Source organism: Cataglyphis hispanica, chromosome 21, assembly GCF_021464435.1.
Source record: "Cataglyphis hispanica isolate Lineage 1 chromosome 21, ULB_Chis1_1.0, whole genome shotgun sequence".
Taxonomy (NCBI): domain Eukaryota; kingdom Metazoa; phylum Arthropoda; class Insecta; order Hymenoptera; family Formicidae; genus Cataglyphis; species Cataglyphis hispanica.
In genome coordinates, this window is record NC_065974.1 from 312,083 (window position 1) to 335,990 (window position 23,908).

The following is a 23,908-nucleotide window of genomic DNA, read 5'->3' on the forward strand; positions in this document are numbered from 1 at the left end:
CACGATGTTTCTTCTAGATATTTACGAAAGAATACTTCAGCGAATACACAGTGGATTGAACTGTAAAGAAAAAACATGAATAATGTTCATAATTATTACTATATTTGTATACTCTATTTGCGGTACTTGATTGCTGTACGTCATTAGAGGTAATTAAACGCAACGAGAGAGAAAGAATTCATCACAGTTACGACAGGCTTTTTCGTTAGCTCTGGATTAGCTCTGAATACTATATATTGGTGCTCATAGTGTTGACAACGTGGGAAGATTTAGCTGCGGAGACACTCTCTCCGCAGCTCCGTTACGATTGCTTAAAGTAACGAGGCAGGCGTTAACCTTCGCGGAAACTAATCCGAAGAAAATGTCGGAGAGAGAAAGGCTTTCGATGTAACTCTTGGCTTAAGTCGAGCATCGATCATTTTCTTTTTCCGTTGCACCCCCGGCACGTACGTGTCGGGAGTTACCCTGCCGCATCACGAGAAATACGGTAACAGAGCGCTGTCCATCCCACGAAAGGACGTGGCATATGGTGCGCGAATTACGAAATCAAACGATAAAGTTTAAAACAAATCTCTCTACATTTCGATCGATTACTACTTTTAACTTGTTTCAAATATATATAATGTATCTCTCAAAATATATTAAACGCAAAATATAATTTCTATAAAAAGGAATATTTCCCCTCGAGCAACGACATTTGCGGGGGACCGGCAAGAAGAGGAAGACGTGATAGTCGATAGCGAGGGCAATAGAATTTCTTCGATATTATTGTACTAACGAGCGAGCTTAGCAACTTCTCGCAGAAACGTGGCTTCTTTACTTTTCGGCCAATAAGCATCCTTTGTCAGAATTTGCGCCTTTTAATCGAAACCATATTTACGCAAATATACCTCAATAATATTCCGATTAATACATATGTTTAAAAAAACATAGGTTGAAAATGTGTTTAATTTACAGCTACATGTTTCTGTTTATACTTTTTCCATTTATATATTTATCTTATGTAGACAAGCGTGTTGTTATTAAATATATGCCAAGTTTTAAGATATAAATAAATGTTATAAAATCTCTATGTGTATGTATATTAACAAGAGACATTTGGTGTTAAACGTGCTGTGAAAATATGGTCTAAAAATATTCAAGTCGCCGTCGGAATCTGCGGTACGAAAATTTGGGATGGAAAGAAGGTGGAATCGGAGTTCTCGAGGGGCATAAACAACATAAGTGCAGACAGAAGTTGAGGAAATGAAGGGAGAAAAAAACTGTGCAAAATGATGCGGTAGATAAACGACAGACTCGTAGATTCGCCGTAGGATATCGCGCTTGCGAGCTCATTGCCTTTCATGAGGACAGCAAGAGTGTTCCCAAGACCGATGGTCAATTCCGGATCCCATCCAATTCTTTTTCGTAAAGTGCCGCTACCCGAACGTGGATTATAAATAAAGATGAAGAACACGGAATAAATGTGACCGAATAAAAGAAGAGATGCGATACGCGTTCTGACGAACTGCTTTCTTAATTCTCATCCAGCGGCATATATTACATCCTCGATATACTATTGCTTAGATTTCGTCGTTCAGAAATATCGAAAAAAGAAGACGCTGTTACTTAGACTGGTGAAGATCACATCGCGTTAAAGTTTCATTTCGACATTTCCACGTAACGAAGAAAAGCGCCGTCACAGTGTACCCTCTTCTTGAAACGCCCTTTGGATAGAACTGAAGACCGCTTACGCGGGCGAATTGAATTAACCTTACGATTGCGTTTTCCAGCAAAACGTTCGCTTCCGTATTAATTATAGCGCGTCTTGAGAGCAGCATCTGCCGGTGACGGCATCGTCTCGTATGAGAAGGTGGCGGGCAAAATGATGAGGGAGGAACGAAAAGGAGAAAAGCTCGGGAAAAGAAGAGTAAGAGAAAGAGAGAGAGAGAGAGAGAGAGAGAGAGAGAGAGAGAGAGAGAGAGAGAGAGAGAGAGGTAGGAAAACCCGGAACCCTCGGATGCGGTGGCGCACACAATAAAGAAATTCCACGATTTCCAGCGGGACGATACCGGCCCCGTGCGAGAGCGCGCGTTGTCATCTTCGCATACCATCGTTCGACGTTGAACGAAACGCGGACTCTTGGAGTTAATGAAATCTATCGGTGCCAAGCAGCGGCGGATCGACATCGTCTCTGGCAGGGCGTGGGATGTGCTATCCCATTATCGCTTGAAAAATTAAAATTTACGATCCGCAATGCATTTGTGTCTCTCTATCGAGCACGAAAACAAATTTCCTTTTCGTTAAAAAAAAAAACGTTCTTTTTCCCTCTCCTCCTATACTATAAAAGAAACCTATGCAGCATTTGAAATGATTTGTCGGTTGATTATACTTTAATTATCTATGACATTATCTATGACGAATAATTATATAAAAAAATTTACACGTTTAAATGTTTAGTACAATAATATTTTTCAAGAATGTTTTTCAATAATTTCGTAATTATTTTTATTTTCATTCGTTATTTTTAAAAAATTGACTTGTTTTCTAAAAGAGGTTAAAATGTATAGTTTTTATACGCGCTACGCTTTACGCCTCATTGTGTTCATGCATCGCGTTTAATTTCTCTCATCCGATGAAGGGGGAGGATGATGAAGTGTTAATGATTTTGCGGGATGACGCGATTGAATGGTTAAAGCTTCTCGCAAAATAGCACGTACCTCAAAATCGATCGCCAGTTGCCACGAGCAACGTCGCTCGATTAGGCAAACTGTCTCGAAAAAATCGCAGTGTGGCCGAAGCGAACTAAGCGGGAGCCCCTGCCCCTTTCCGATAAAATTATGATTTCTACGTGAGAGTATCTCGAGGAGTGCAACGACGATGTTCCTGGAATACGTAATTAAATTCAAAAATTTTCTTTTACGCCTATTTCCTTTCTACAAGACACATCTGACAACGCATGACAGGATTCGATGAACGAGATTAGGATTTTCTTAAAATGGACGACAAACGAAATATAGTCGAGCGGATGAAACCACCCGATCAGTCGCTGTCACGTCGCGGGAATTAAATTCGCGACAAGACGCGTCGACTGTCTTCATGGCGAAGATCTTCGGGGCCGAAGACACACCGAGTCCAGATCGTAACTCGCGACGTCCCCGTGTATTTGCAGGTAGTGTTGACTCATTGAATTCTATTCATCGAGCAGCCGAGTTGCGCATCATTCAATTACGCGTTTTCTCAGCTTCGTCCCTTCCTATCTCGAGGAGACAAGTCTTTCGTAGCTCCTCAATTTCCGTACAATGCATTATTTGGCACCTATTGTGCGCGATGACGCTCGTGCATTTTACCGTGCCTGTTATCGAAGATAATCAATAATTAATACAATTATATTGTAAAATAAATGGATTAGAATAGATATAAAAAATGCAAAATTTTAATTTCGAAATTCATTAATTTAGAAGCAAATATGTCCTATTAACGTATGCTTATTTCTGTATATATTTGCAAAAGATTTTATGTTAAACATTTAATGTTATGTAATTATATTAAAATATTATAAAATTAATTTTTATTTTTCTATTATATAGGTTTTACCAAATATAAACGATTTCGACGAACTGACAAAGAGACATACCTGGTTTGTTTTTGTCCAAAGAATTTATAACGATGCTACGCAACTTTTATCATCGACCGAATATAGTGATAAAAGAAAGTTACGAGTAAGGAACATCGTCGTTTGCTCCTCGTCACCATTGATTGTGAAATTGTGTAGATTGTAATAATGAAGTCCTATTAAAATAAGTAAAATCAAGTTGATTTTTTATCAAGATTATCAAGTCAATAAACCCCAAAGTAGAACAAACTCCTAGGGGGGGCTTTAATTTTTTTTTTATGCTCGCAAATATACAAAAAAGATTCTTTTTGGTACTAAAAATCATATACTTTATAATGTACGCACATTTTATTCCCTCACATATTCACAAAAATATAAATTTGGAAAGTATTATCTGCGCTTTTATTTATGCTTAATCGTATTATAACATATAATATCAAAGAGATATTAATCAAAAAATTATAATAATTACCGATAAATAATTAAGTTGTCCACGTCAGTTTAAACGCTAAAATCATTAACTAGATATAGTTAGCCAAGATTGCTGATGAAACTGACCTTAGGCAATTTTAAATTCACTTTCTCTTGGATATGCTCTCGTTTAATAATCTCAAAAGTATCTCTAGATTCCCTCATCTTGCTGTTAATCATACATCTGTTCGTGTATAAAACCGCAGGGCTAAAACCGATTACACTTCCTTTAGCAACAAGTTGCACCTCGTGTTTTCCTCGAAGTTTCCTAAAATCAACAAGTGAACCCGCTTCCTGCCTGGAATTTCTATATTGCTTTCTCGTTCGACTCCACAGGTGGCAAACTGACAACGCGAACGACTTTCCGGAGAACCCCTTCTTACGCGAAGGGAAAATTGACTTTATTTGCCTGCCTTAACAATCGCAACACTCGCGCGGGAAGGACATTCGTTTATGTTAATTGAGATCACTGAAAGCTTTATTTGGCTAATACACGATAATATACGCGACGCGACACAATAACGATGGATCATATCGGCGCTATTTTTGTTTCTGGAATGCGTGATAATAGTCGTTTTAATAAAGAGCCGACAATGAAGAGGCGTTGAAGACTCATATAGAGAATTCTTCGCGATCTTTGCATTCCTTTGTAACCTCGAAATAAATTCCGCATGGTTCGTGCAATTCCTAGACGGTTAAAATCGAGGGGACAATCTTGATTACATTCGCATATTAAGGCTAAAATTATAAAGCGCGTCCATTCTTTTTTTTATAAGTTTTTAAAACGATTTTGATTCGCATTGTACTAAAAAAAATTAAAGTTTGAGAATAAATTAGATCTGAAATTAAATAAACTACTAAGCTTTCATCTCTTTTGAAACGTTTTTCAAGCGATCTCAATTCATTATAATTTGACACAGCTAAAAAGAACGAAAGCAAGTTATTTTAAAAATTATTTTCATGTAGCATTGTAAATCATTTTGATGATGAAGTAACACTATAAAATCGGCTCTATGATCCATATTGATATGAAAGAAAAAAAATAAAAAGCTGCATATAGGTAGTGTCAATTCCATTGAAAATCTGACAGATTTAAAAAGAGGTGGAGAGTAAATGATATAGAGACAATAGCGCCTCGGGGGGCGTCGACAGTCGCCTCGATGGAGGGAGACGAATGACTAGAATAATGTTGAAATGGGCCGTGCAAAAAAGAGGAACTCACTGATTGGAGTGAGGAACAATGAAAACATGAAAAACAACGAGCACAAGATAGATAACATAAATTTAATTATTATTTTGGATAGAGAAAAAAAAGAGTAAAAAGAAGGAAAGAAAGTCGCATAAAAAGAAAGTGTTATGCATGTCGGGTTGGGTGTGAATGGGCGTGTGATATGCTCTTTGTATTGTACGCGCATGTGTGTGTGTGTGCGTGCGTGCGTGCGTGTGCGTGTGCGTGTGTGTGTGTGTATGAAAGAGAGAGAGAGAGAGATGTATAGAACGCAGATGGTGGGAGAGGAAAGGAAGAGAGAGAGGGACGCGAAGTGCGAAGGGGTGAAAAGCGCGGAACCCAGTGACCATGCGCCCTGTCGGCGGCTGGGGGCTTCTGGATCTTTTCACGGATCAAGAAGAGGACATCGAAGAAGCACGGGAGACACAGACGGTGGTAGGCAGAGAGAGCGACGGCTCCGGGCCGGCACGAACGAGGTGAGATGCGCCCTTATCGCTCTCAATCGTCCGTACAATTATCATCGGGGTGCCCCAACACTCCTCGTCAGCCGGGCCGCGACCTCGACGGCTAGCAACGATAGCGGCGATACTGGATCGGAGAACGCTCGCTCCACGGCAGAACCGATCGACGCCGGTGAGTACCTTTTTATAAATATAACGTAAAATGAATAAATGTAGAATATGTGCAGTGTTCGAAAAGTAACTATATACCTATTTCAAATATTAAAAAAAAAAAACATTTATCAAACATTATTAGCAAGTTAGTCTTTCGTCAGAGGCATATCACCGGGAGAGTTGAAGATTTTCGATAAAAGATTAGAAAAGACTTGTCTGCTCATGGAAGTTATTTTTAACATCTTTTATGAAAAAAAGATTAATCTGCTAATAATGTTTGATGAATATTTTTTTAAATATTTGAAACAAGTATTATAATTACTTTTCAAACATTCTGCATATATATACTCTATATATACTCTCACGTAGAATTGATAAACTCAGGAGTATAATGTCGATAAAAGAATTTAAAAAAACAAAAAATTAATTCTTATAGAATTCTATGATAAAAATTATAACAAAACAAAGATTTTTTGTTTTCGGGCATAGTTCCGGAGTATGTATGAAACGATTGAACGGTGTGTTCAAAGGCTCCTAAATAGTTTTATTGTTTATTTGACATATTTTTTTTTGGTATTTATTTCCTTTCGCCCGACGCTAAATCGTCTGAACACGTAGCAACGTAGATTTAATCGTGAAAAATACGATAGCGATTTACGGTTTATACCGCGATTTATTGGATGAAGTATTCTTTCGCTCGATTCGTATAACCATCGACGCACCGCTTTATCACTTAACGTAACACGCTAGCAAGCACGAAAGAATTACTATCCTTGCCTTTAACAAACTGGATATAAGAACATTAAAGATTTTTGCAGAAAAAAAGATTATATAAAATCTTAAAATTTTTCACTCTAATGCGTTAGAGTTAAAAAAAAATTCTTATTAATGATAATTACTTTCGCGCAAATATTACGTCTAATTTATATGTTTTAATTATTTAAAACAATAAAAAGCAAGATTTAAATAATTATATAAGCATCTTTTGCTATTGTTAAATATTAATAATTCACTTTGTTAAATCGCGAACGCTCAACAAATATAATACATCCAAATAAGTTAATGTATAAATTACTAATCAAAACACAAATATTTCATTGACCGATTATAATTAATAACTGACATATGCACAAATGATATGCTAATTTATATACATTATAATCAATAATTTTTCAGATTAAACGGTTAAATTTAACGGTGATTTTTGGCAAACTTATCTTTAAAAAAGAGATCTTTAAAACAAAAAGAAAAAAAAATGTGCGCATTGCAGAATTTCTTGTAAAATATGCAGGTAGTATAGAAATTAGCAAAAATACGATTAAAATGAAGAAAATAATATAGATATATTATAAGTATCATAAAATTAGTATATGTTTCATTTAGTTAACATCAGCTAATTCCTTAACTGACAATCTAAAGTCCACGATTTTCAAGAAGACTAAGAAAAAATTATAGAATCGATTGCACCTGATTTATACATCAATACCATCGGTCATCTATAACCACTATATCAAAGTGATAGGCAGTATTATTCACCTGCCAGATTCGTTTGCGGAATCTTCAGACTCGTTAACACGTCACCGAGGTGTCCGGAACACTTCTGCTATCCCTTAGTCACGTAATACCGGATTTCCTGATCGTGATCCGCGGCCATAGAACAAATGCCCTCATTTCCACGTGTCATCTGCAGTCTCTCGCACTGATCTTTCTCGGTGAGTTCGCGTCAAAGTGCAGTCGGATCGAGAGGGTTGGCGAAGGGTGAAGGCAGAAGGTACGGTTTTTTCGCGCGTATTGCTGGGAGCAAGAGTCGTTTTCCCGAAGCCTGTTGTTTCTCCGACTCCGTCATTTTACGGAAAATATGTCTTTTCGACGCTCTGAAATTCAAAATTGAACGTTCAGTCCTCGATAAGAATTCGCCATTTCTCTCATCAGCAAATAATGTGCTAATACAATTATACATATTTATCGTAAATCGTGAAATTTATGAGGATGACGACTTAAAGCAGAATAGGGAGAATCGTAAAGGTTGAACGTCGCAAGGGCGAGACGAAAAGACGATACCTTCGTCTCTCGTTGTCGCCTGGCTTCTGGAAAAGAGGGTTGAGAGGGTTGGGATTGCAACCTCGTAAGGTTAATAGAGTGATCGGTAACAAGGTTATAAAGCAATCTGCATAACCCTGTCCAGTACTTTACCCGACCTACGGGTTTCATGTTACTACGGGCGGTGTCGTAATTACTGTCCCTAATGCGATTACCGGATCGACAAGACCGGTAACCGAGGAACACTCTCTCTGAAATCTTTTCTTGTTTTTTCGGTTTTTAATTACTTCTCATTTCTTTTTCTTCCACTAATTACTTTCTTTCGGAAAAATTTATTAATTGAAAAATATAAAGAATCCACCGCCTTTTTTGCTTTTAAAACTAATCTTGATTATTTCTTTACATTTCTACTGGAAGATAGAAAATTAATCCAAAACAATATCATCATCAAATATATCTCATATTAATTTAATATAATATTTCGACGTATTAATTTAAATAGATTATGATTAGATACTATCGGGTTACCTGAAAATTTACGTATATGAAAATCATAAAAATGAAAGTCTGAAGTATCATATATATAAACATTTAAAATGATCAAATTAAGAAAAAACGTAACTTTACGTGAGAGAAAAAATAAAAATACAGATTAAAACTTGAAGCTATTTGGAACTTTTTATTTTTTGAAAAAATTAATTTTGAAAATTGAAAAGGATTTTTAATAGTTTGAAAAGAAATTTTTAATAATATTTAGAGACTATATATGTAAAATTTTACATTTTTAAATAACTATACAGTAACAAAGCAAACGCATCATGTATTGAGTTATTCGCGATTCATCCGATTCGGCAGAGACTTATCAGGAAAGAAGCGATAGACGGAATAGCGGTAAATTCATTTACGCACGATCGAAGGCGTAATTTTATTTCCAAAGGATTCCGTCTCTGACCCCGTCTCGTCTAAAGTCTCATTTCACGGCTATCTGAGTTTGATTTACATCCTCATAGTCGCATTTCGACACGTAACGGAAAAAAACGTAACATTATCTATATTATCTATATTGATTTTAATTTTGCGAGCAACTAAATTGAAATCTAGTGAAGTGACACGAGATCTCTTCTGTCACACACACACGCGCGTTTTTCTTTAATCCAGAAGATTTCCATCCACTTATGATTAATTTTTAAAAAAATTTTTCTATTTTTTCTTTTTGTTGAATATTTTAACAAATATTAGCAAATATAACTATATATAATTTAACAATTTTAGCAAATATTATCTTGTAAAAAGTATAACGCTGCAGAATCTAGAGTGCGAAAAAAATTTATAATCTTTACAAAAGGATATGGTATCAATATTCGAATTCTTTCTTAGGTAATGGGGTATGGTTTCGTTGGATGACAAAAATATATCGGACGATTTATTTCAATCTGCTATATTGAACAGTTTGATTATTTCTTTAGTAAAAAATCAGCGTTGAAAATGCATGAGAAGCGTGTCTGTAAAAGTGATTTTTATTTGATACGAAAAGTAAATCGTATATACCGGCATAAGCAGATTCGTAGACAATAAATTGGGTTCCTTTATTGAGCCGATTACGAACTCGATTTTCTTCATTTAATCTGCAATTTGACGTTTTGCCAGTGATAATAAGCTAGAACATAGAATACAGATTAATTTTGGCATTTTACGATAAAATTTATTTATGTGAAATTATCTGACAATAAATTTTTATATTAAGATTTATTTATCATGAATTTTTTTCTATATCAAAAGAAAGCAAGAAAGTTGGCAAAATATAGTTCTACATTCAAGCAATCAATGAAAATTGCTGGATATTATTCAGGTATAGCTAACAAGATAATACAATAATGTACAATTATGTAATAATGCGATAATGTAAAATTTACACGTATAAAAACGGTTTCATTTCAAAGAGATAAAGCGATATTATTATGTTGTTGAATGTATAAATTATTTATCAGATATTTTTTTATTATTGAGTTAAAATACAATCATAAATGGCAATTGTCCCAAGAAATGTTATCATAAGTTGGAATAAATACATCAAAATGCAAAAAAAAAAAGATATACGTTTAATCTCATTACAAACTCGTATAATAATTATACAAAGTGTCCCAGAAATTTCGTTTGATTCTTTAATAAGTTTGAATGTATTCTCTTATATAAGTTTGAGTGGACGATCTTCCAGAATTGCCTAATTTTTTACATCAATTCAATTTTAGATTAAATCTATGTTAAAATAAAGTACTCTTAAAATAATCTTATAATATTAAAATTTTCTTATTCATTTCTCCTACGTTTAAAGTGTTTAATTTTATAGTTTCACTGAAACCCGAAAACAATATTTACATTGAAATCCTTCATTTTGATTACGATATATCACATGCAAACGAAGTACTTCTTTCTTTTAGAGCCTCCTATATAAAATATATCAATCTCTACTTAGATCCCACCTTACGATGACTTATTTGCATCTCCTAATTGACAGGTGATGCCATTGTTACAATTCAGTTAGCAGACACGGCTATCGAGACGTGCGTGAAGCTTCGTTATTAGAAAATGTGCGTGTAATTTACGATACGCTCTGCTTAATGTATCGGAAGAAATTCAATTCGCCGCGATATAATGACGACGTAAGTGAATTATAATCCAAAGTATCGGCATTAACAAATGACGGAAAAGTATTTCGACAAATATCTATCATCGTAAAATCCTTTGTCCGTTATGTTTCACAAGGATAGATTCGCGATTAATATTGTGCACAAGTTAATTTTGCACACAAAGTTCGAAATATATTCCTGAATCGGGACCATACTGCCATACGATCGGACCGACGGCGACGGCGGAACTTCGTAACACAGTGATTTTATACGGAGGTAATGTGATTTCGCGACGAGACGTAATTCGCTTATCATGCAATATCGCGCGGCAAAGAGAGAAGCTAGCACCGTCTTCGACATAATTGCTCTGGGTTACGATAAAATGTCAATGATACACGGCAAAGAAAGTATAATAACGGGATTAGCACGTGTGACGTGTGTGTAAAAAACTTGGTTGATACGAGCACTTAAAGCAACCTTAGTAACTCTTATATAAGAGTTAAAAGGAAAATTTTATGTTCTAAACAATTGTATGCTAATTAAGAATGACAGATTATAAAAGCCGGAAATATTATGTCGCGCAGTTTCAGATATCAAATTTTTTTTTTTTTTTTTTGAAAGAAAAAGACAACGTGTCGATTGTATTTCGCCATTTATCTATAAGCAACAGTAAAGATCAAAAATCTCCATTCAGTAATTCGGTCATCGACCTACTTGTTGAGACGCAAAGCAACAGTTTGCTCTTTAAGCTATCTGCATTCCTCTCCAATCACATTTCCATTGTCTTCTTCTTTCAAAATCTCTTATCGATAAAAAACCTTTGTCTTATTCTTGTAATTAATCGATTATATTCTTAATTACTTTCTTTTCCTCGTAAAAATTTCATCATATAATTTTTCATATTATTAGTCAATATTAAATAATCAGAATATTATCAAAAAAATATATAAGAAAAAATGTTTCATAGACAATAGCACACTAAGTGAAGGAAGATCGAAGATTACCAAGTTTATCAAAGAATCTATGAATAACGGAAAGTCGAAAGATAGAGACGGTACACCCGGTACAGCAAGACGTAACAACCAGAACTAATTAGTTCTTAAAGTAGGAACTAACCCTACGCAGACTGTAACTTTGTCTACGGAATAGCGAGAGAAATTGATTAAAGGACTTCCCTTCCAGTTCTCATCTTTAAATAGTTGCCATTGTACCTATAAGAATCAACTCAATACCTATAATTAGGATCAGAATTGAATAGTATAATAATAATTACGAAAATATACAGTGTGAGATGCAGCAACTTTAAATAAAAGAATAAGTGTACGGAAAAAAATATATATTATATATATAAATTATTGTATAGAAATTTCTATTAATTGTACATAAGAATATCGAATAATTATATGATTATTTTATAAAAAATTTATATTTTCAAACACTGTCTTTAACAATGCTTTTAAAGTTGATAGATATATTTATAAATTTTTTGCTAAATTATTAATTAAAAAATTAGGGAATATATATTATATTTTAATAAAAACTTTTTTAAATATAATATATTGCATTGTCTCTCAAGTAACGTTCGATAACGTTCGGTAATTATATACTATTAATAGATATATGCGATAAACACTATTTCCACTCTAATATCCAGTAATAAATATTAGGATTCGGCGATGAGGGTGAATATGGTAAAAAATTCCTCCTTCGATTTTACGTTTAGCCAGCCGCGCGGAAATAAGTTCACTTCCGAAGCGTGTTACTGCGGAACGACAAGACTTTCTATTTCCTTTATTGTATGAAAAATCCCGTCGCGAGATTCGCGCGCGGAAACGACCGGCTACGTAAAGAGTGGTCACGTTTTACAATAAATTCCACACAGACTGACAGCCAACACGACTTTTCTATTAACTCAAACGACGAAAACTTTGGCCGGTTGATTTCGTATACGGGACAGCGTAATCACGTAACACCGACCTAGGTGTTGTTACCCTATATCAATGACGCACACGCGAGTTGACATAACGAGCCTCGAGATGAGTCGGCAGATCCCCCGGGACCACTTCATCAAGCGTCGTTACCGAGAAGCTGTCAATCGCAAACCCTTTCAATGACTCGTACCACTCGTCAACGCCTCTCCAGAATCCCACCCGTTCGAATCTCCAGTGTCTGCACTATTGACTTTATACACGAGCGCTTCGTATCGAGTCTCCAAAATTCAATTCTCGTTTATTTGAGATTATAATTATCGAACTTATTAAATAGAGTATGTCGCAGATGTTAAGTATCTTTAGAAGAGACAAAAGGTAAAAAGATTTTTATTATACATCATATACTTTCTACATTATATGCTTTTCTCTCCCAAAGACATAGAATTAATTTTTTACTTAGCATTTGTTAACAAAATGAAAAGATATCCTCTCTCCTTCTCGTTTCTTCGTTACTAGCAACCGATGATAAAGTAAAAAAGAATTAGAAAGAAGGCGTTTATAAAACTGTAACTTATTGCGCTTTAAAAGAGTAAACACATCTATCAGGTGCCTCGCAACAGGAGCAAGGCAAGCGACAAATCGGCGGGTGGCCACGAAGAAAGAGGATTTCCGTAGGAATGGAAAATGAACCGTGTAGATCGATCGACGTTCTCTCGACGGCAATAGCCGGTTACGTTGACGCTCAACATCGCGATCGTGGAAAGCTCCGTACGAAGAGGACTTGCGGTCTTGCGGTCATTCTTCGTCGTAATTACCGAGAAGCTAAGAGAACGTGGGATGTGAAGGTTGGGGAGGGAGAGGAATCGGAGAAGGGAGTCGATAGATATGGCGGATGATAGCGGAGGCTTATAAGTGGCACGAGTGGAAGAAGCGATCTTTTCCGAGAATAATGCGCGGTCCCCGGGGGAGTTGGCTTTCAGGAAAATGCTGATTGCTTCCCCGCTCTCGCGCTCCTTTCTGCCTTCATACCAATTCTCCATCCGCCTGTCCTTCCTCTCCTCCCCCCCCCTTCCCACCCTTCCACTCTATCAATCTTCGACTTCGTCAGCAGCAGAGATGTATAAGCCTCCCTTCTCCCGTGTCTTTCTATGTACGTATACGTGCGTACGTGCGTCTCCGCGATTTCTTTGGCGGTATCGGTCCTTAAACGCCCCCTTATCTCACGGTACCAACCGCCCCGTTTTCTTTTCGTACGCGTACCTCGTAAAAATCGGACACGAGGATGTGCTCATCGGTCTTATTACCTGATGATTCTTTTCCTTTTGAAAAATGTGATTATCCGTAAAGGTGTGTTGTGAAAAGTATATATTTGAATCATATCCAACTTTTAAATCGAAGAAGAGACATGTCCGTTAGAAATATAATGCATCAAAGTAGCGTTTCAAATCGCCTTACAATGACTTTTCTTAATAAAAATAGGGTAAAGTGCCGTGAGCGCGCGAGACAGTCGCTGAGAGTCGCAATAGCCTTTGATGCTTGCCTTTTCAAAGACCGAGCGTGAAAATTAGGTGGGCTAAAAGCGTGGGGTAACCGAGTTATTACGAATAAAAGAGAAGCGGGCATCGCGCGCGCGCGGAACGGCAGAGCGGTGGAGGTACTATTAAAAGCCTGTAATTAATGCGGTTAATTGTATTGCGCTAAACGAACGTCGAGTCGAGTCGATAGCGAGTCGAGTTCCAGCGAGACGAAACGGAAGTGAGCATTCTAAAAAACTTTGACGATTAAGACTGCTGTTCTCATAATCGTCATATAAATGTTATATATTATGAAAATAAAAAAATTTACGTTCAGACAAGTAAATGGCAAAAATGAATATCTTTGAAAGAAACTATTTGTTTTAATAATATATTATTCATTTTAAAATTAAAGGTAAGTATAAAAATTAAAGAATTAATTTTTATACTGGTTTTTTTTTTACAAAAATTTTTATAAAATCTATTCATTATATTACACAAAGCAATAATTTAATAATACATGAAATAAGTATTATAAATGTTATTCAAAAAATTCATGGAATCTGTAAAAATATGAAATAGAAGTCATTGCAAGCGTTTGAAAATCAAAATGTCAAAGATAAGCAAAATTCGAGCAATTTGAGAAAGAAAATTGCGAAGGAGTAGATCGTAATTTTGACTACTTTCCACAATTGACAGTTTTCAGCGCGAAGACAATTTTATCTTCTGTTAAGGCAGATGCGCCTTTTCCGGCATTCAGACCTATTTCCGTCCCGTTCACGACGGGCTTCTTTCAACGAGAAGCAACTCGATTTTATTTCAAAATGTTGCTTATAATTTTAGGCAATAGTACTGAAGAAAGAGAATGTCATGTTCTTCTACTCATTTCATGTATTAATAAGTCACAAGTATAATTATAATTTAAATTATTATTAATAAATTTAAATTATTATTTTATGAAGTTTATATAAGTATTATGATTGTCTTTTAACGGTTAACGTTCTACTTTGAAGAAAAAAATTTTTTTACATATGTAATTATTTTAGCAACAAAATTCTTAAAATAAATATAGTAATTTTCGAAAGAAACATTTCTTTTAACATTTATTTGTATTACGAAATTAGTGTCCGCAACTGATAAAATACACATCTTCTTGGGAAGCAAGATCGACAAGTGTAGTTAGTTTAACGAAAACCTAATGGGAAAAAGTTTTCAGGGGACGTACGCGGTAAAGTGTCCACAGGACTCTATTGTTCATCTTTGTAAAAGGGCGTTTTGTCGAATCACCCGGAGAGAGAAATTTCAGGATTTCTCTTTCTCTCTCATTTATTTCTCGTAATTTCTATTTACCTGCTTCGATTCCTATCAAGAATGGAGTCAATGTAAAGGACGCGGTGAAATCTAACGAAATTTTATCAGGTATTATTTCTGTTAATGTTTAGAATACCAACGGAAGGATAAAATTCGAGAATGGGAGGTGGAGAATGGAGCAATTGGTTGCAACGATGCCGACAATCTCGGAAACTCGTTCTCGTCATCGTCGCCATCGCGTTACTCTTGGATAATATGTTGCTAACAACTGTCGGTAAGCGGCTTTATTTATTGTATCGTATAACATTAATTAATTATGACATCTGTCATATCTTTGACATTTTTAATATACAAGCAGGTCCAAACGTTTCGATCAGATTTTGAAATTTTATAGGAAATTCAATTCTGAACAAAAAGTTTTCTATAAACATGAGTGGAAAAATCTTCCTTGAAAAGTTAGCGTCCAAAAACCTCTGAAATCACGGTTTTTTTTATACATTTTTTACAAGATATTTTAAGAATTTAATCTTTAATACAAAAATTTGAACAATATTTATTTTATCACAGACAGCTGCTTCTGTAGTAGCTGTATTGACAAACTTTTATCATTTTTTTTAAATTTTACTAAGTGTATTACAACATATTTAATATAAGTTAATTTCTCGTTCTTTCAGCTTTTTTTAGCTAAACTTCGAAGCTGCCTCTTTAAATCATAACTTTAAATTTCAGTGGGTCAAGCACTGAGACTCATTAACTTCATTAACTTTCTCTCAACCACGTCCATTATAAGATAGATGAGAATTTTAGTTAAATCATAATAAAGAGATATTCTATTAAAATTATCACGATTAATCTTATTGACAAATAAACTTGTTAATACTGAAATAACAAATGCGAAAATATACTAATGGAATAATTGATTCATAAAAATGAGAAGGAAACAGAAGAACTTTCTTTGTCGATCACAATATTTAATGCTTTCATATTATCACGGGGTTAACTCAGCTTTTTCCGGTTTTTAACGCTGCTTTCAGTCCTCTCGAATCCTATCGACGGACACCACTTTTCTTGGTCGCGTGATCGTATGTTTAATTCAGAAAACGTTCGCATTTATCGTACTCGTCCACAGAACGTCGACGGAACGTATGGACTTTCATGTATCGTGCCACCAATCCGGATAAGTGGTCATGCATTTATGTAACATCGCGTATAGATCGTAATCGTTACGTACAAATATTCACGAGTGTCGTCACGCTTATCGAACAAATCGCAAGATCCACTTTCAATCATTGTATGTATAAAAATTCTATTAATAAAATGTATGTGTATATATTTTTACGTTTCATATATAATTTTCATTAGCACAATAAATATAAAATTTCCATTCACGGTGTCATTTTGATAAAATTATTATTTTTCACACGTGATATCTTATATCATATAAATAAATCCTTTCGTTTCTTTCAAAGTTAGAGAATTTTGATCATAATCTTTAAAATAAAATTCGTAAGAGAAAGTGTCGTCAGACAAAAAAGGAAGCTTGGAGGTGCTGGGATTTGAACCCAGGACTTTCAGCATGCGAAGCAGACACTCTACCACTGAGTTACACCCCCGGTTAACAAAATACCTTTTGAATACGCTTTAGAGATATGTTGAGCTATCCTATTTTTATTTCTCAAGAAATTCTATGTTTTACGAAAAGAATAATATGCTTCTTTACAATTGAATCTGATTTTAATGAAAATTTTTTATATAGAAGAATATAAATTTTTATATAATTTATTGATTTTTTCCAATTTTTACCTTTTTAATTTTATATAAATAATATTAAAAATTATCTAATACAAATTCTAATCTGCCTATATAAATTTTTATAGTTCCAATAATACCGGAATTTCTCTACGATATTAAACATCCTAATGCAACATTAAGCGAACATCTGGAAGGAGGTGCTTCTCTTCAAACTACGATTTCTACCGTACCACCAACAACAACGACAAAAACAACAACGCCAAAATGCCCTTGTGCTCTAAACATATCGGTTCTTCCTCAATTAGAATTTCTTACAACTCCTTCTACGAATGTATCGGGTAAAATATGCTTGATCGTATTATATATTGATTTAATCATTACAAAAACAAAAAATTTATTTTATAAAAAATATTATATTGATATTAAAATGATAAATTTCTTATAAATTTATTTTTAATTTGCTTTGTTTAATTGTATATAGATACTTTAAGCGAATCATGAAAAATTATATTAAAACTATTTATGTATATTGATTCAATGCAAGGAAAAATATAAAAAATAAAGTCGCATGTTTAGAAAAAAAGAAAAACGGATAAAAATAAATATTTTTCCGTTCAACTACAAAATCTTTCAATGCGCTCAATAAAATAAATACTTTACTAATCTTTTTCATTTTAGAAGTTACTGTAGCCAATCTTACATCGGAGATGAAGGAAAAGGAACAAAGACATCGAGAATTATTAGAAGAGACTGTGGCAGTGGGAATGATGTTTGCTTCTAAAGCTTTTGTTCAATTGTTAGCTAATCCTATAGTTGGACCATTAACTCACAAGTAAGCATTGCATCTTTGCATGATTTTTTTTTACTCAAAATATTTTAGATTGACAAAAGATAATTTATCAAATAAAGTTTTAAAACAAAATTATATATAGTTTAAAGAGTAATTTTTATAAATTAAAATAATTATTATTGAAAAAACATTTTCTCTGCCTAATAAACAGTTTTCCAAACTCTTTTTGAACAAACTCAAATTAATATTTTTATTTAACTTTTATTTCATTTATAGAATTTAATAAAAAAAAACAAATATCTCATTTTAATGTAATATAATCAAGAAATTATTGTATTAAATGCAAATAAAATACATTGCATTTAATAAGATCTATTATTTTTCAGAATCGGATATAGCATACCTATGTTCACCGGATTTATTATCATGTTTCTATCCACGTTAATTTTTGCTTTCGGGCGGAGCTACGGCATACTTTTCTTAGCGCGAGCTCTTCAGGGCATCGGTTCATCATGTTCCAGCGTTTCTGGTAATAATTTATCTTCCTATCTATCCATATCAACCCTGTATTTACGAAATACATTATTAAGTAAAACTACTTTTGTATGTGTTAGAACTATTTCACATAATTTTGTGTAAACATCGATGGTTCAGTAATGCAGAAAAGAAAAATAGTTTTATTTTTTGTCTTCAAACATTTTTTCCAAAGGTTTCACTAAAATCTTCAAAATTTCGATGATTTTTTTTCGATGTCTAAATCTTATTATACCAAACATTTGATAAAATTTTGACCTCTAATAAAGACCAAAACGGCCAACATATCCAATATTTAAATTACGTTGATTAACAAAAACAAATAAAATTTGTAAAAAGATTGCATCGGCCGGGAATCGAACCCGGGCCGCCCGCGTGGCAGGCGAGCATTCTACCACTGAACCACCGATGCTGTTATAATCGGTTGTAACCTTCGCATGATTACATAGAACACACTCGTAATACTTCATAGTGTTCAACTTTCTCTTAGGTATGGGCATGTTAGCGGAAAGGTATCAAGATGATAAAGAACGCGGTAATGCAATGGGTATTGCATTAGGTGGACTGGCTCTCGGTGTCCTTATTGGCCCCCCCTTCGGCGGAGTAATGTACGAATTTGTAGGAAAATCTGCCCCATTCTTAGTGCTTTCCGCATTAGCTCTCGGTGATGGACGTGAGTAAATAAACAAATAAACGTGTTTGAAATATGAAATATGTATATTGCATTAAAATTAAATTAAATTTAAATTAACTTTTATTATATTTTATTAAACGATAATTATATTTTCTCTAATGATGTTTATTCAACATTTTTCCAATAAGACAAATGCATAAAACATTTATAAAAAAAAAGTAATTTAAAATGTATATATAATTACACGACGTATATATAATTATACTTATGACTTATAATTTATGATGCAACAAGTGTTGCAGCTTTTAATGCTTCAACCCTCTGTCGTATACACGGAAACGAAACCACCATCATTGAAGTCCCTCATCACTGATCCTTATATCATTTTAGCAGCTGGTAAGAAAAATGACCCCCTCACAAATGTAACTGACCAATGTTTCGAACAAAAAGATATATAATTATCGATGTTTTAGGCGCAATAACGTTCGCAAATATGGGCATCGCTATGTTAGAACCGAGTCTACCAATCTGGATGATGGACACAATGGGTGCGAGCCGCTGGAAGCAGGGGGCCACATTTTTGCCAGCGAGTATTAGTTACTTAATCGGAACGAATCTTTTCGGCCCGCTTGGACATAAAATGGGCAGGTCAGTTTGATCAAAATTATAAAAAGACAAGAAATTTTTTTCTCAAATATGAAAAATATACAGGGTATCCGGAGTCAATCGCATCACCCGTCGTGTGCAGGTAGAGCAGGTAAAACTGAAGAGAAAAATCCTGAAAAGACCATTTTTTTCTCTAATGCTTAATAAAAGAGTTATTGAGTGAAGTCTGGCCTATCATCACTGATCTTTAGCCAGGCGCACATCGATGAGCCATGCGCTTGGTAATGTGCGAGAGCGCTCAGTTGTGCACAGTGGCGCACTACCAGGCGCGCACGGCTCACATGCGTCCAGTTAAAGATCGGCGATGATTGGTCAGACTTTACTCAATAATAACTTCTTTCTTAAGCGATATACAAAAAACAGGACTTTTCGCCTCAGTTTTAGTTGCTCTACCTGCACATAACGGGTGATGCGATTGACTCCGGACACTCTGTATAATAACAATAATAATAATAATAATAAAATCATTAATATACTAGGAGATATATCGCCCGGATAGCTCAGTCGGTAGAGCATCAGACTTTTAATCTGAGGGTCCAGGGTTCGAGTCCCTGTTCGGGCGAGATATCTTTTTGTAAGATGACTCAAAATGTATCACGTTATGTGCTTATTACAGATGGTTAGCCTCTCTGATAGGATTAGTCGTTATTGGTATTTGCTTGATGTGTGTAAGTAAACTATACTTATCTTATTGAAAAAATGAAATAATCAATACTTGTATCACTGCTGTGATTTATATTTAAAAGATTCGATAAATTAATCATAAAATTATAAATCGTATATGTATCGTATAATATATTGCAAATTATCTAATATTGCAAACACATAATTATGTCGTAAATTATCAATTAAAAATCACGGAGTTTCGGTAAAACGAATAAAAGCTTTGATTAAGCTATTTGAATCGTGGTTTATTGAGTCTAAAATTACCTGATCTTACGTCATGGATTAATCAATTTCCGTTTCTAGATTCCGTTGGCGAGAAGTATCGATCATCTGATCATACCAAATGCAGGTCTGGGATTCGCAATCGGCATGGTGGATAGCTCGATGATGCCTCAACTGGGATACCTGGTGGACATAAGGCATACCGCTGTTTATGGAAGCGTTTATGCTATTGGAGACGTGGCATTTTGTCTAGGCTTTGCTATAGGTATGTGCATGCACTCGATTCCTGTTTTCATTTACTTGAATGACAAAAGAGAAAAAGAGATCTCTCATCTCATCATTACTGCTATAAAAATATATATATGAGTGTATATGCATACTGTATAAATAATAATATAAAAATTAACAAAAATTTAATTGCATCGGCCGGGAATCGAACCCGGGCCGCCCGCGTGGCAGGCGAGCATTCTACCACTGAACCACCGATGCTTCTGTAAAGCCTTGAGATCCTATTTGATTAACAGAATCAATCGTATCTTTTAAAAGTGATAGATCAGTGAAATAGCAAGATATAAGAAAAATTCAAGAAAAAAAATTGGCATTAAATAATCAAATGTGATAATTTCATGTTGCAGGTCCCGCATTGAGTGGAACTTTGGTCAACAGTATTGGTTTCGAATGGATGCTTTTTGGTATAGCTATGTTAAATTTCATTTACGCACCTCTCATGTATTTCCTAAGGTCGCCTCCGAACAAAGAAGAAAAAGAGGTAATATTATTTTACATGTTTAAAAAAAAAATATTATTTCGCTGAAATTATCGTTAATTTTGAATTCTATCAAATTGTAGTCGTTAATAATTGGTGAAAAATCGTCTGTGCGATATGTCACCTACCAGAACGAGGAAGAGGACCAATAAAATAGTGATTCTAAACGTTTTCGACAAAATCATTTATCTTAATCTCTTAGCAAAGATCTCTTTTCTCTTCTTTTTTTAAACATACAGTAAAAAAATTGTATTATATTATTATCTGTGTTTGTATATATTATTAATTTTTATATATATTTTCAAAAATATTTCCTCAAAAATTATTGATGACGAAGAAATAACAACAATTTATTCTTTTTTATTATCATATTTGTTATTCAAAATTTTTAAATTTGTCCCAATAAATAATAACAAGCTACACTGAGAAAAAAAAGTTGTTGATTTGACTAAATGTGTACAACTGATTATTATTTCTTTAATTGAAATATTTAAGTATTTAAGTCAAATACATTATATTAAATTTAACATGACATATTTATAACTTAAATACGTAAATATTTCAATTAAATAAATAATCAGTTATACACATTTAATCAAATCAACTTTTTTTTCTCAATGTACAAACATCGACAATAAGCACAATTGTTGACATGCACTTGATAATATTTGGCAAACGTACTGTAAAATTATTTATACTCAAGTAAAGTTTTCCTAATAGAAAGGCGACATTCTTGGAGAAAAAGACAAATGATCTCGCTTAAAAATAGATTTGGAAAAGTCGCGCAACACCACACTTGATATTTATAAAAATAATATGTACAATCTATAAACAGAACGCGCTATAAACGTCCGAGAACTTACGGGAAATTTTGCGTTCTCGAATAATTCCGAGACTAGCCATAATAAAGGATGGATATGTTGTGAAATATATTTCTGTGTATTCTGCATCATCGATATCTCGATAATTAATCGAGTATACAAAAGCGTATTATATATCATATGTAACACACAAATAATAATAATAGAGCTATAGCCTAAAATAATACAAAAATTGCGAAAAAGCAAAAGAAAAAACTCGTTATGCCGTAGTATGCGATAGCAAGAAATATGTTTGGTAAACATGTGTGTTTTAAGATGTGTGTGTATATATACATACATATATATATATATATATATATATATATATATATATAAAATAAAAAAAACAACAGACACATAATAAAAAAGTTACTTTTAAATGTAAAACCTTAGCTTCAGTATGTATACTACATAAGGCTCGTCGTAAAAATAAGTGCATAAGAAGATATACTGAAAATATAATATGTGCGATGTTATAGGATCAGAAGATATGTAATATAGTTATATGATTGATCGAACTGTATCGATGTAAACGAGAAAAGATATGATAATAGATATCGCGTAATCGGTATATCGGTTGTCCAGCGCGTTCTTCAAAAGAGATAACGAATTACTAAAAAATTTATTCTTATCAGGAAGAACTGCCCGATTTGGTTTCCCTGAATGGCTGCAGGGAAACCAGCGAAAGGAACGGTCGGGTGTTTTCAAAATGTTCTTCATATTACAATACGGCTATGTTTTGAAATCAAATATATTCTTGTTGCGAAAAAAGAGAATGTGATATTTCGCGCGAAGCATCCTGGTGCAAACGATTTACCGAAACTCGCTGAGTCTATTGTCATGAGCGATATAAAAGAAGAAAAAACCGTGAGAGAGCTTGTCACAAATCCCGGCACTTCTCGATAAATTCTTCGAGATTAAATTTCTGTTTTCCCGCAAATTTCAATGCATGCTGGGAAGAATATATAGAGAATACCGTAGGATTTATCGCGATAAAAATTAGTATATCTAAACTTATATAAAATAAAGAATGCAAAGAGAAAGAGAGAGAGAGAGAGAGAGAGAGAGCGAAAGAAAAAAAGAATGGAATAGAATAGAATAGAATAGAATAGAGTAGAATAGAGACCGAGTATGAAGCGTTGGCAGAATTTGCGAATTATATGATAAACTCTATGAGGATTCGCCGCGGGAAACTCTAGCCGTGACGATTTATTTGTTTGACGATTGGAAAGACGGTAAAAATCTGCCGACTGGACCCCGTAAAAAAAAAAAAAAACGTTCGTAGAAGCAATATAGAGAATAGCGTAGCAACGTATTATCCGTATTAAACGTATTATATCTACTACATATACAAAATCTATGTGTCTATATCTATGTATCTTCACGTAAATGTTATTTGGAAAATTGTCGTATATTTATTACCTATCGGCATCTCGTTGCTATATTATTCATATATACGACCAAGTATCTTATATACGACGATGAGCACAGAGTATATACTTGTTGAGATCCTAAGCTACTAAACTCGTGCGATACGCTCTCAAGCGATATATTGTTGATATAGTCGCAGGTAAGAAATTTGTGATTAGATGATAGCGCGTTTGCTTATTACCTGAATTCATTCAATCATCTCTAATTGTGAGCTTAGTTCTAAAAACCGTTAAACAGTGTTGAAACGCTGTGAGAA

General features: G+C 34.1%; 1 protein-coding gene, 1 long non-coding RNA gene and 4 other non-coding genes across 8 annotated transcripts in view; 2 read left to right on the forward strand and 4 right to left on the reverse strand.

The window, feature by feature from the left end:
• Window positions 1-23,908, reverse strand: part of LOC126857414 (uncharacterized) — a 30,289-nt gene that overhangs the window by 1,802 nt on the left and 4,579 nt on the right. The window contains exons 2-8 of one of the 2 annotated variants that reach the window (XR_007688494.1): window positions 20,638-20,778; window positions 18,277-18,437; window positions 9,497-9,605; window positions 7,445-7,782; window positions 4,154-5,935; window positions 3,617-3,771; window positions 2,700-3,334 (exon numbers count right to left, since the gene is read on the reverse strand). This is a non-coding gene — a long non-coding RNA (uncharacterized LOC126857414). Of the gene's footprint in view, window positions 1-909; window positions 3,335-3,616; window positions 3,772-4,153; window positions 5,936-7,444; window positions 7,783-9,496; window positions 9,606-18,276; window positions 18,438-20,637; window positions 20,779-23,908 lie in introns of those variants that run through there. The other variant, XR_007688495.1, reaches the window with a different exon arrangement.
• LOC126857412 (synaptic vesicular amine transporter) lies at window positions 5,779-22,488 on the forward strand. 2 transcript variants are annotated; one of them, XM_050606810.1, is made up of 12 exons: window positions 5,779-5,927; window positions 15,463-15,605; window positions 17,209-17,421; window positions 17,762-17,915; window positions 18,260-18,402; window positions 18,898-19,080; window positions 19,336-19,437; window positions 19,515-19,689; window positions 20,324-20,375; window positions 20,677-20,860; window positions 21,231-21,364; window positions 21,445-22,488. In XM_050606810.1, the coding sequence occupies exons 2-12, from the start codon at window positions 15,491-15,493 to the stop codon at window positions 21,511-21,513; spliced, it is 1,524 nt and encodes a 507-aa protein (XP_050462767.1). In that variant the 5' UTR covers window positions 5,779-5,927; window positions 15,463-15,490; the 3' UTR covers window positions 21,514-22,488. The 2 variants fall into 2 exon arrangements, with proteins under 2 accessions (XP_050462767.1, XP_050462768.1); XM_050606811.1 differs by having other exon boundaries at window positions 17,765-17,915.
• Trnaa-cgc (transfer RNA alanine (anticodon CGC)) lies at window positions 16,873-16,944 on the reverse strand. Its single transcript has one exon. It is a non-coding gene; the product is annotated as a tRNA-Ala (tRNA).
• Trnag-gcc (transfer RNA glycine (anticodon GCC)) lies at window positions 18,749-18,819 on the reverse strand. Its single transcript has one exon. It is a non-coding gene; the product is annotated as a tRNA-Gly (tRNA).
• On the forward strand, window positions 20,197-20,269 carry Trnak-uuu (transfer RNA lysine (anticodon UUU)). Its single transcript has one exon. It is a non-coding gene; the product is annotated as a tRNA-Lys (tRNA).
• Trnag-gcc (transfer RNA glycine (anticodon GCC)) lies at window positions 21,014-21,084 on the reverse strand. The gene has a single exon. It is a non-coding gene; the product is annotated as a tRNA-Gly (tRNA).

Coding starts and splice junctions, on each gene's coding strand:
- LOC126857412 (XM_050606810.1), top strand. CDS start 15,491: ATGGGAGGTGGAGAATGGAGCAATTGGTTGCAACGATGCCGACAATCT. Junction 15,606..17,208: donor TATGTTGCTAACAACTGTCG/GTAAGCGGCTTT, acceptor AAATTTTTATAG/TTCCAATAATACCGGAATTT. Junction 20,861..21,230: donor TTGTCTAGGCTTTGCTATAG/GTATGTGCATGC, acceptor TTCATGTTGCAG/GTCCCGCATTGAGTGGAACT.